Genomic DNA, 12119 nt, shown 5'->3' on the forward strand with positions numbered 1-12119 from the left:
TGAGATAATCAAGGCATTTGGTGGGATTCTCGTTTTTTTTCCACCGAGAATCTGTTATAAGCGGAAGCAAACAGGGCTGGTGTCCAGTAATTCTCCATGTCCTAATGTAAATATCAATTGTATTGATCAAGAGATAAGTTGTAAAATCATTAGAAGTTTAGACACATTAGAAGTCCACAATCCAGAAAAAAGGCCAATTATAACCATCGCTTCCCAAAAGAACAAAATATAGGTCTATGTCCCATAAAGACCAACTTCTGTAAGTAAACTCAATCAATTCACACACCATCCTGTACCAAACAAAAGGGCAATCATATAACATAATTGAACAAACTCTTCTTATGGCACATATGCAAGGAATAATCTTAGAGAACATTTAACATGGTTACTAATTTTGGAACCATAGGGAGACCTAGGATCACAAAAGAAAAACAACACAAAAATTCCAAAACCAAATCTTGGATGCATTAAGTAAAGTCTGTTAAGTTCAATCGACATTGCACACTAACATAGTCAAGATGCTTGGATCTAATAATTGAAAACTATCAAAAATAAATTAATGAAGTGTTGAAAGCTGGATAATGATATCATGACACAAGAAACAAACTATCTAACCTTTATTAGTCAATGGCCCATGTAACCGGTTGAAACCATTTTTGTAACATCACGCTCAAAAGATCCTGATGTCGAAGTTGTGTCTCCATAGATGGAGCCACCACCTATTGATGAATCTCCAAAGTTCCTTGCATACCCATTGGTTGATTGGTTTAAGTTACTGACACCACTTGATCCAACATTCCTTCCATAAACATTGGAACCTTGACCAAAGTTGCTTTCATTGGACCCATAACCAAAGTTTCTAGTACAGTAAACAGAGCAATTATTGGCACCTAGAGCAGGCACATGATGAGGGTTTCCCCAATTCACATTATTGTTCCCAATTCCACTAAGAAGGTCCCCATTTCTAAATGGCACAAAGAAATTAGAGCTTGTGGAACTAGAAGAGTGATTAAGGGCAAAAATACCCCAAAAGGTTACTAACTAGTGAGTCAAACAGTAAACCATTATTTTCATTGACTCCACCATAGCTAACATAGTTGTTGAATCCACCTGAATTTCCATTGTAATATGGATTAAGATGCCATTCACGCTGGATACCACTATTGAAGCTAGAGCCACTTTCAGTACATGGGTTCATCCATGCGTCAAAATTCATTCCAATTCCATAACTACCACCAAAAGATGGATAACCATTATTCCCACCTAATAGAAGACCAAAACATTCATCCATCCTCATTCCATAGCCACCTAATGGACTCATATTGTAATGCTGGGTATATGCATTAAGGAAGCTATTGGTTCTACCAGTTACATAATTGAACCCATTGATAGGAGAGCACATGCTAGGTCTAGGAGACGGTTCCTTAGAAATAGCTCGCTTGACCTCGACCCTCTTACCTTTCAATTTATGGAGTGTCTTGAATAATGCCCTATCCATGGCATCTTCTGAATCATACGTGATGAACCCAAAGCTAATGTAAATATCAATTGTATTGATCAAGAGATAAGTTTCACATATATCCCCAAATCTGAGACCTCACCTCCCCAACCACTGCTGTCAGCCATGGACCCTGAAAAGCAGTAGGGATCAAGACATCATGTCTTAATAAAGTTATCTACCATGTATCCATGTTTCAAATATTAGAAAAGAACAATAGAGCAAACCTCTAGTCATTCCAATGCACTGTTTATGGTTTGTCTAACTTGGGCTAACGGCTTATTTGATGGTTAAATGCAGATGGTATGATTGGCATGGCTATCATCACAGGCGCCTTTGGAGTTGTGGGTCTTGTTGCTGGTGGTATAATTGCTGCGGCTTCTTCGTCATCTAGGAGAAGATGAAGATATCTTCTCTCTTGAAGTGAATAAGAAATCAAGACGGGCAAAAGCTTGGTGACATATGATCATCACTTTTGTGCTCAGTGTGAAGGGGTGCTCACTTGTCTTTTTTCCTGTACTTTGCGCGTGAGACCAACCTTGTATTGCGTCCAAACGAGATATAAATGTATTCTTAACAGTAGAGGATGAGGCTCAGGAACATTTCGATTGTTGTACTTTGTGTTGCTGCAGAAGATGCTATGAGTATAGTAGAATAACAAAGTGCATAATAATACTCTGATCCCGGATCCTAGTTTCCTAGATGAGTTCATTCCTCATCGCCAATATGAAATTGCTGCACTTTACTTTCTGTGAATTTTTTGTGTGGCCTCAAAGCGTTCTGCTTAATGACTTTTTAAGCGGAAAAGGAGCTTTTCAGAACTATCCAATAAACACAAAGGAGAGAATGGTTTGGTTTATCTGAACGTGAGCTTTTCAGAACTATCCAATAAACACAAAGGAGAGAATGGTTTGGTTTATCTGAACGTGATATGGACCTTTTAAAATCTTGTAAAGAATGGATGCATATGCATGAATGCATCAGAATATTTTCGGTCTTTGTACATGTTCTCTGATGAAAGTTCTTTTTTTTTGGGTGGTTGCGGATACACATTCTACACATCTTTCCCAACAAAAGCAGGTTGTTTTAATTTTAATCTTCACTCCCTATCAAGGTCAGCAGTAAGTCCTTGTAATACTCGGAGGTGTCATCAACAATGTCGCTGGTGACCGTGGTCTTGAACCTGACCTTGTATTCCTCTTTGATCTTGTTCATGCCGATCTCGGACCCTGAGATGATCGCCCTAGTAAGTGTGTCCTCATCCGTTCCAAATCCTAAGATGGAGTATCTAATAGCCTGACGAACAAAGTACATGTTGAACACCGGCAATTCAAAGCCCATCAACAAGGTTGACAATCTTTCCATCCCAAGTTTACCTCTACAAAGTGCTTCTCCGGCGACGTTATGGCTGGCACTACCAGCTGAGGCTATCTCGCTCGTGTTACCTTCCTGAGCGGATGACGAAAAAAAAACTATTAGTACTGCATTTATAGAGTTACCATTTTACCCTTTATCAAAAAAAAAACTACGAGAATGGAATTACCGTCCAGTCATAATCCCCACATTTGCGGAGGCAATGGAAGGCGATTTTTGCGCATATGGCCCACCGATCATAGACACAGCAATCGCCTCCCGTTGCCTCCATCCCATTGCCTCCCGTTGCCTCCTACCTTTGTTGCCGTCGGATTGGCCGCTCTCGGTCGATGTCAGCCATCGAATTTTTCCCCCATTATTGTAAAAAATTTCATGTAACACCGGATCTACTTTTGCAACATCTAATAAAACATATGTAACGTACATCTAGAACGCATGAAAAATACGGTTACAACATGTGCTCATCTACTTACAGCTTTGGCAAAGGGAGGCTCGTTGACGCGGAGCTTGATGCTACGGAGTAGCACGGAGGTAGTCGGTGCTGAACTCATCGGTGGCACGGACTGCGGCAGTGGCCTCGGCAGGAAGCGTGAGTCCGAGCAGGAGACGTGATGGAGGCTGTAAATCCGTGTGCGGGCGGGGGCACGCAGTGCGCGACGCGGACAGGCGGCGCGAGCAGGTCGTTCCATCCGGACGGATGGACGGATAGTCTGAAACAAGCATTTATCGATAAAATAAATCATACGGCCTGTATTATATCGCCTGCATGCCTGCCGATCGATCATGTCCTAAAGCGATCGAGGAGATCGATGAGCCGGCATCTATCGGGTGCTGGGTTTGTCCTTGAAATACAGCCAGGCCAAGGCCACGTCTTTTGTTGGACACCCGCGTGCTCCAAAGTCGACGTACGCCCGTGACTTTGTTGGGCACCCACGACATATATCTATACTATACGTATACAAATAAAATAAATCAACCAGATGCACTTAAACTAAGCGCTTATGATGTGACTAGAATTTGTTATCTATTCCCTGTAATAATAATACACGTCTGCCACAGAACGTGGTACTAATATTTTTAGGGTAAAGTCCAATTTATATCCTCCAATTTTCACCAAAGTCCGGATTTCAACCTCGAACTTCAAAACCGAACAACTTTGGCCCTCCAACTCTCAAAAAAGTTCAACTTTCGAGCGGTTTTTGTGGATGAACAGTAACTTTTGCTATTTTCAGGAGCACTGAAATTTTATATTATTTTTTCGAGCATCTTAACGTCCTCAAATGAAAAAACTCAAAACTACAAAGTTGTAGATCTCATCGAGGTCTACAATTTACATATAAAAATTATCTTCATCCGACATCGTATTGAAGGGTTTTCGATTTTTTGAAATTTGAGTCTCATCACGCGACAAAATATGGTGCTGAAATTTTATATTATTTTTGTGAGCATCTTACTCTCCTCAAATGAAAAAACTCAAAACTACAAAGTTGTAGATCTCATCGAGGTCTACAATTTACATATTAAAATTTTCTTCATCCGACAACGTATTGAAGGGTTTTCTATATTTTGAAATTTGAGTCTCATCACGCGACAAAATTTTTACACATTAAAACCACCATAAAGCCACTTATTAGAAAACAACCGGAATTGACGATAAAATGTATAAAAAAAACTGGCTCTTCATTTAGCGACTAATTACATACACTACTACATAAATAATTTTACGAGACACTACCTAATGATTAACCGAGGCGGTAAAAAAAATCCAACCGTCTCCTGAAGTACTCGACGATTTTCGGAGGTGGATGCTTTATTTACGGAGGTGGCCAACAATGGCCCGCCTCCTAAAATAGATTTATGGAGGTGATTAAAAATTGACCGCCTTATAAAATGGAATTATGTAGGCGGGTCTTGTAAGAGTCCGGCCTTCTGAAATAGGCCCAAACTTAGGGTTTTCATTGCACACCACCTCTTTCTCTCTATCGGGCGACGTCTATCTCCTCTCTCTCGGTTCTCTCCTTCTCCCCTTTTTCTGATCCTGAGTCACGATGGTCGTCCGGCGTGGGTCACGGGGACGGTGGAGCCACATAGGACGGTTGTCCATGCCCCCGGCGCGAGGGGCCATGCACACGTCGACAAGGTCCACGCCCCCGGTGCGGGCAGCGGGGGAGGGGGCGCTCGCGGCGGCGGTGGGCCGCTCCCTCTCCACCACCTCCACTTCCAGATCTGGAGGAGCGCTGCAATCTCGTCGCGGTGGAGGAGGCCCATGAGGATGGCCAGTGATATTTTAGGAGGCAGTTATTTTTTGCCCGCCTCCATAAATCGATTTTAGATGGCGGTTATTTTTTTGACCGCCTCCATAAATCGATTTTACGAGGCGGGCAAAAGTGACCGCCTCCATAAATTAAAATGCCCGCCCTCGTTAATCGTCCGGTATTTTCCGAGGTGTTTGGATTTTGTGCCCGTCTCCGTTAATTAAAGTGCAACACCACGCAAAATCAATTCAGTAGTAGTGATGGGAGGGCGCATCTGGCTGTGGGAGACCGAATTCGGTGGCGAGCGGCCAGATCCCAGCTATGCCCGCGGGCTGTGGTTCTTGACAGCAGCATGCTATGATTCCCTGTGGATCACAGTAGCGGCGGCAGAAGCACAAGGGCTGATGGCAGCTCTCGGCGGCGCATGGGTGGATGGATGCTCTTGGCGACGATAGATTCCTGGCAGCACGCATAGGGCAGAACCAGGGACGGGGCTCGGTGGACCTCTCGCAACGGGCTCAATGGGCCACTGGGTTGGCAGGCCGTCTTTTTTTTATTATTTGTGAATTTCATTTACAGAGGCGGACATTTGTCCGCCAGTGGAATTCTTCCTTTACGCAGATGTTTACATGCAGGCAAAATCGATGCCCGCCTCTGCAAACGCTATTTAATTTGACCACCTCCCAAGCTATATTGTGTAGTAGTGATGTTTAGGACATCTGTGGGGGGTGTCAACCTTATTAAGGCATTAAAAGAAAACAAATGATGCCGTTATTTTTTTTAAATACTCATAGTACAACAAGGATGCTGAAAATGCACGCACACATCCCTACGAAGGCACGCATGAAATCCATACCCCTATAAGCTAGCATCTTTGAACACTAGGCCAATAAATCTTGAGATTGACGAAATCATCACTGACATAAACCTCGCTATCAACGGTAATGTTGCCTACCATGGAAAGAATAACGTCGTTAAATCCTATAATAAATTTAGAAAAAATATGAGCACCTATGCCAAGTCAAGGACTTTAACACGGGTGGACGGTTCCATCACAAGAAACCTAACCAACTAAACTACTCTCAGTACGACAGTACGACAATGCCACTATTGTATATAGTGGAAATGAGAAGTGTTTAAACAAGATGAAGAGATTTGCCATTATAATTTTGCAAAGTTGAAGATTTACCATTGGTATCTCGCTGACATGTGGGACACACATGAGTCAACGAGATGTGGGACAGGATGGCATATCTCTAATTTAGTAAAATTATAATGGCAGTCTTCAAATTTATGGTTTCAAGGGATCGAAACCTACAAATAAGCTTATGCAGCGTGCTCCCCAAAAGTGCAATCTATCTATTTTTCTTCAAGGTTTTAAATGTTCAACTAGTAGCACAAAGTAAATCAATTTACATGAGCGGGCACTCTTAAGACTTCTGCCTCTACAAAGAGTCATGACAAAAAGAATCTTAACCTTTTTATATGAATTCGGTCGAACACTAACTTTATATCAAAATCCTAGAGATCTACACGATCTATAATTATTTATTGACAAGCTTTATATTTAAATTTATTTCGAGTCCCATCTTTGAGTTCTCAAATTTTTTGAAATTTAAAATTTAGAATTTTCAAATAATCTTGGATGTTGACCTGGTCAATAGCAAAGTTGTTATTCTCGACATATAACTTTATAGTTTAGAAACTTTTGATTTGAAGCTGTGTAGGTCCACATATATTCATTTGAAGTTCTTAAGTTTTGAAATTTACTACATGTAATTTTTTTTAAAAAAAATAATTGATAATCAACTGAATATACCTTGAATCTAAGTGACGCCCCCTCATGTTACAAGAATGAGTACGAACAGCTAGTGTCTGCAACGGCCTGCTTGCTCATCCAATTGGAAAATAAATCATGAACATTCAAATTTCCCAAAATCCAAATAGCAAACTTCATGCGGTTTTCCATTTTGTGCTACATATACATACTATTACTGTGCCCGTCACACCAGCATGTCTGCAGACTGCACTCCAGCAGCAGTACGTCTCAGAACTTTTTGATGAATTCGTAGATGTGCTCCGTCACCTCCTCCGCCTTCTCGAGGTGGACGTAGTGCCCAGCGCCGGCGATCACCGCCACCTCCTCCAGTCCCGGCACGTCGCGCTTGAGCCCGCCCTTGTGTATGTACTCCTTCACCCGGTTGTACGACATGGCGTCCTCCCCAGCGATGTACTTGGTCGGTACGGTCACCTTAGCCCCAGTCCATGGCGCCGTCAGCTCCCAGTTGCTACACCACACCGGCCAAGTGCACAGCACAGGTTAGTCCACTCTGAGATTCTTAATCAGCAAAACGATGTAATGAATGATAGAGGATCAAGAAAAGGTTGATCGGATCCTGAATTCATTTGTTCTTTCTTACAGGTCGAGGCAGCGGAAGGAGTTCATGGCGCCGGCGAACCCTGTCTCGTCGAACTTGGCGGAGAGGACGTGGACGAACTCCTCCGTGAGCCACGGCGGCAGTGGGATGTCCTGGTCCTGCGGCCCCCACCACTCCGGCGACAGTGAGATGGCGCCCGTCTCGCGGGTGGTGAGGAGCTTCCTGAAGATGAACCTGGTGTCCATCCGCGCGAACTCCGCCTCCATGGCTCCGGGCTCCTGCAGCCGCAGCAGGTAGTAGCCGTCGCCGAAGAGCCGCCGGAACGCCTGGAGCGGGCGCACGCTGGGGTTGCGCGGCATGAAGGCGCTGCTCATGTTGACGAGTGCGCGGACCCGGTCGGGGCGGACCGTGGCGAGGTGCCACGCCAGGAGCGCGCCCCAGCCCTGGCCGACCACGAACACCCGAGCCAGGGAGAGCGCGTCGAGGACGCCCACCACGTCGCCCACGAGGTGGAAGATGGTGTAGGAGGACGGGGACGGCGGCGCCGACGAGTCGCCGTAGCCTCGGAGGTCCGGGGCCAGGCAGCGGTAGCCCCGCGACGAGAGGGACCGCAGCGGGTAGTGCCACGAGTGCCAGAGCTCCAGGAAGCCGTGCAGGAAGAGCACCGTGCCGCCCGCGGAGCCGTCGCCGGCCTCGGCCACGTGGATCTTGATGCCGTTCACCTCCAGCGTCCGGTGGGTTACGCCCTCCAACGCCGTCGCCGTCGTCATCCCTCGATCTATCTCTGCTGTTTCAACGCCTCTCTCTCTCCCTGTTGTGTGTGAGTTTCGTCTCACCCAGTCAGTCTCCAGTGGAGTACTTACAAACTCTTGGAGCATGATTGTAGGGCTCCGGCTCCTTAAAAACAGTTCTAATTTCAGCTTTTGTGAAGGAGCAGATTCTCTTAGGGGTTGAAGCCATCTTTTTTTTTAAGACCTTTTGGCATAACAGCTTCTCCGAGTAGCAAAAAGAGTAAAAAGTCCATAATACCTTTATTTTTTTTTCTTTTCTTTTCTTTCCTTTCCGTTTTCCTTTTCTTACCTTATCTGTTTCCGGGTGCCTATTTTTTCTCCTCCGTACTCTCCCCTTCATTCTTTCTCTCCCCTCATGTTCCCCAACCGTATCGCGCAGACACGAGAGTTGCAACCGCTTCGCCCTCGCACCCGGCCATTCTCGGAGATCTGTTGGTCTGGCAACCTCATGCCCAGCGGCCCTGTACGCGGCGCTCGGCTGCCCGACGACCTTGTGCTTGGGCACCCAACGGCCCCGCGCGACCCTGCACCCGGCGGCCACGCGTTCAAGCGCTTGGAGCTCCGACGAGCCATGCCCGGACGGCCGCCCCGGCGACTGCGCGCCCGGCCGTGCGCCCGCCCGCCCTCCCCGCATGAGTCTCCCTGAGGTGGGGGGCAGACTCGACCTCCACGCGCTGGGGTCCGCTGGTGTCAGATGGGAGCCGGGAGAAGCTCCATTTTTTAGCTCCACCTGACACGCTGTGTTTGTGAGAGCGCGTTTTGCGGAGCTCCATGGGTGAATCAGTTGAGAAAAGTGGCGTTTGGCAGCAGGAGCTGAAAGCCCCTTGGAATATGCTTTTGCTTTGGCTGGTAGCAGGGGATGCTGCAAGGGCATCTTCGATATTAAATCTACAACCTGAGCCTGTCCTCACCTGCTTCGAAAATCATGGAGCATTATCATCACTAGAACAACACGACAACGATGCATTTGCCGTGCGGTCCACTACATAAGCCTATTCACTTTCACTGCTGGAAACTGAAATTTACATGTGTCCGAGAGAAACGGACAACAGACAGACAAAACCCACCGGGAAATGATTTCTTGGACCTCCCGATGGGCAAATACAGTAACAAATAGCTTGACACAGAAATAGATTTGCCCATCGGTTTCCTGACAAACTATTCTTGTCTGTATTTTATTTTCTGATGGTTACTAAGGCGTTATGTTTAGCAAACTGTCAGCGTCGGCGAGGTAGGTGGTGTCGCAGGCGGCAGCGAACAACGGGGGAAGTAGAAAGATGGGGAATGATTTTGGCACGAGACTTCCCTCCGGCGCGCGTCCAAACCAGAACCACACGTACATGGGATCTGTGCGTTGTCGAGTCAGGATTCAGGAAGGCGATGCGTACAACGCTGCTAGAGCCAACGTCTCTCGGCCTCAGGCCATGAGCGTTCCCATCGTCTCACGAGACGACGAGAGGCTTCGGTCTCAAGGCATCGGCAAGGGGTTTCTTGCAAAAAAAATACATCACGCAAAAAATACAAGACAACACAATCAAACAAAAATTGAAACTACTCTATCTTATTACCTTGCCTAATCGCCTAAATAGAAACGATGAAGTAGGTCACGTAGGCTTTCCAATTCAGAAAATCAGAAGTAAACAAATATATGCAAGCATAAATGGATGGCATGAGCGTAAACGGCGTAGCTAACGGGAGATCACTGAGTGTGCACAGGAATCCTAATTTACTTCTACTAGGTAAGCACAACTCCAGTAAGTTCGACAAAGAGACCACGTCCATATGTATGGACTTTTAATGCTGCAATATATCTCACTGAAGACAAGTTCCTTCTATCTCTTCTCTAGGTTATTGGAAATCCAAGTTGTTGACCTAGCAAAGATGAAACTTTCAGAGATGCCACACTAGCAAATTGCCACCTTAGGCCTTGTTTGGATGTTATCGTATTCACCTCAATCCACGTGTGTTGGGTGGATTGGGATATAATTTAATTCAAGTTACACTCCAATCTACTCCAACACATGTGGATTGATGCGAATCCGATTACGTCCAAACAAGGCCTTATGTGTAAATGATTCACACAGTCGAACCATATCACGATGGAAACTGGAAGAACATATAGACTTGCTTTGAAATTGGAACGTGAACAAACAAATGGAAAACATTAATTCGACATCTTCATTCTAAGCAGTGAACAATACATACTTGGCAGTCCTTAAATGAGCAAGTTTCCTCCACAAAAGAAGATCTATTTGACTATATATAATTGGTAGTCTTCCATAAAACCTGGTGTTGTTTCCAAAAAAAAAAAAAGTGGTGTTACCGGTGCCATAGTTCATGTAAGTTTTGGGGGCAGCACTGATGAGGACATAACACCTATGGATACGCCCATGAAAGTTAAAGTCAAGATGAGCTCGTTCCTATGTTTGCATAATGATAAAATTAAGAATTTGTTAATACCTAATATCGTTATTTCAAATGTGCTTAGGAATGATGGTGATGATGATAAGAGTATGGATATGCCATGAACAAGACCGATCTTGAAGTACAAGCTCATCAAAGTCGAACATTCGGTTCCTCGGCAGCGTGACAGTGCTTCATTTTGAAGGCCATAACTCACTGTAATTTAGTGTATAGAGTGGTGTAATTTGCGGATGGCAATATGTTTTTATGCTTTCTGCTGCCGAATGTGCAGCTTTAGCATATGGATGTCTGTGGTTTTAGGTAGTTCAGTTGTGTAATTGATGGTCTGTCAAATTTGTGATCAGAGTATCTAAAATTCATGTGTTAACGGGTTAGTGATTAGTACCTGATTCTAATTGGAAATGAACTGTCTTACCTTTTCGTACAAATGATATTATTAGTCTAGTGACTCAGGCATTACTAGAAGGTCCTTTAGTTTCGTCTATGCTGGGCATCTTTTATTATTGAGAAATTCTTCACATTTGTTGTTGCTAGAATAGCTAGTTTTTATCTTGGTCGAGATATTATGCTGAAATGTGCATGATTCTAGATGATGAATAAAAATCAATCAGATTCCCATTGATTTTACAATATGATTTTAAGAACTAGCTACTTCTGACAAAATCATGCCACTTCAGACTATACTTGCCTCTTTGGACTGGCAATCTAATGCTTTTTACTGATGTTCGTGTCGTTGTGGTTGATTATTAGATACTTACATTTGTTATGATGATACATCATTTTCACATCATAATGTATGGTTCTGTACAGAGTTATTACATTGGCCTCTTTGCATCCAACTCCTGTACATGGATTCATTCATTTGTCTATATTGTGATGTGCTTATGATGTGATCAAAATATTTGCTACTCTTGATTTGCTACTCTTAACCACCAAGATCTCTGAGGCCCATTACATTGCAATTAGAAAGACCCAGTTCATGTGAGCACTTCAGAGTGGCAGTCGGAGTTGCTGATGTTTTATGGCTGTATTCTTTTACATTGAAATTTATCCTACTGTGTCCTCGTATCTGACTACCCTTGTTTGCTCTATCAGGAGCTTTAGGAGCAGAGGAAGGAGAAGGCCAAGGTTGCCTATGAGAGGAGGAAGCAACTGGCTAAGCTCCGTGTCAAGGCTGAGAAGACAGCTGAGGAGAAGTTGGGATCTCAGCTGGAGAGTCTTGCCCTGATCAAGTACTGAGAAGCTGTGCTTTCATATCAGTTTTGTGGAACATCTGGTCCATTGTTTTAAGTAGTTTGGTAAAAGTTTTGTGACAGTAAAATCTTGAGTGGTAAACCGTGCTGTCCTTCTGCGACTCCTATTCTGAACACATTTTCTAGCCTGTGAATGAACTGTTTGG

The 12119-nt window shown here is 44.4% G+C and overlaps 1 protein-coding gene, 1 non-coding gene and 2 pseudogenes across 2 annotated transcripts; 2 read left to right on the top strand and 2 right to left on the bottom strand.

Annotated features, from left to right (window-relative positions):
- Positions 1–624: 624 nt before the first annotated feature.
- On the bottom strand, positions 625–3561 carry LOC136489804 (uncharacterized; annotated as a pseudogene).
- Positions 3562–7065: 3504 nt separating this feature from the next.
- Positions 7066–8349, bottom strand: LOC136487356 (uncharacterized). The gene is made up of 2 exons (XM_066484510.1): positions 7548–8349; positions 7066–7415 (listed from the first exon to the last, which is right to left on the bottom strand). Exons 1-2 carry the CDS (start codon positions 8273–8275, stop codon positions 7175–7177), a joined length of 969 nt encoding a protein of 322 aa, XP_066340607.1. The 5' UTR covers positions 8276–8349; the 3' UTR covers positions 7066–7174.
- Positions 8350–11303: 2954 nt separating this feature from the next.
- LOC136490439 (small nucleolar RNA R12) lies at positions 11304–11383 on the top strand. The gene has a single exon (XR_010767724.1). It is a non-coding gene; the product is annotated as a small nucleolar RNA R12 (small nucleolar RNA).
- Positions 11384–11599: 216 nt separating this feature from the next.
- Positions 11600–11669, top strand: LOC136490398 (small nucleolar RNA SNORD24; annotated as a pseudogene).
- The last annotated feature ends 450 nt before the right edge of the window (positions 11670–12119 follow it).

Source organism: Miscanthus floridulus, chromosome 10, assembly GCF_019320115.1.
Source record: "Miscanthus floridulus cultivar M001 chromosome 10, ASM1932011v1, whole genome shotgun sequence".
NCBI classification, from domain to species: Eukaryota; Viridiplantae; Streptophyta; class Magnoliopsida; order Poales; family Poaceae; genus Miscanthus; species Miscanthus floridulus.

What these genes read in the sequence shown, in the direction of transcription:
- LOC136487356 (XM_066484510.1), bottom strand. Translation starts at nt 8,275, where the DNA reads ATGACGACGGCGACGGCGTTGGAGGGCGTAACCCACCGGACGCTGGAG. An exon ending in TCCTTCCGCTGCCTCGACCT is followed by an intron (nt 7,416 to 7,547) that starts GTAAGAAAGAAC and finishes GGTGTGGTGTAG; the next exon opens with CAACTGGGAGCTGACGGCGC.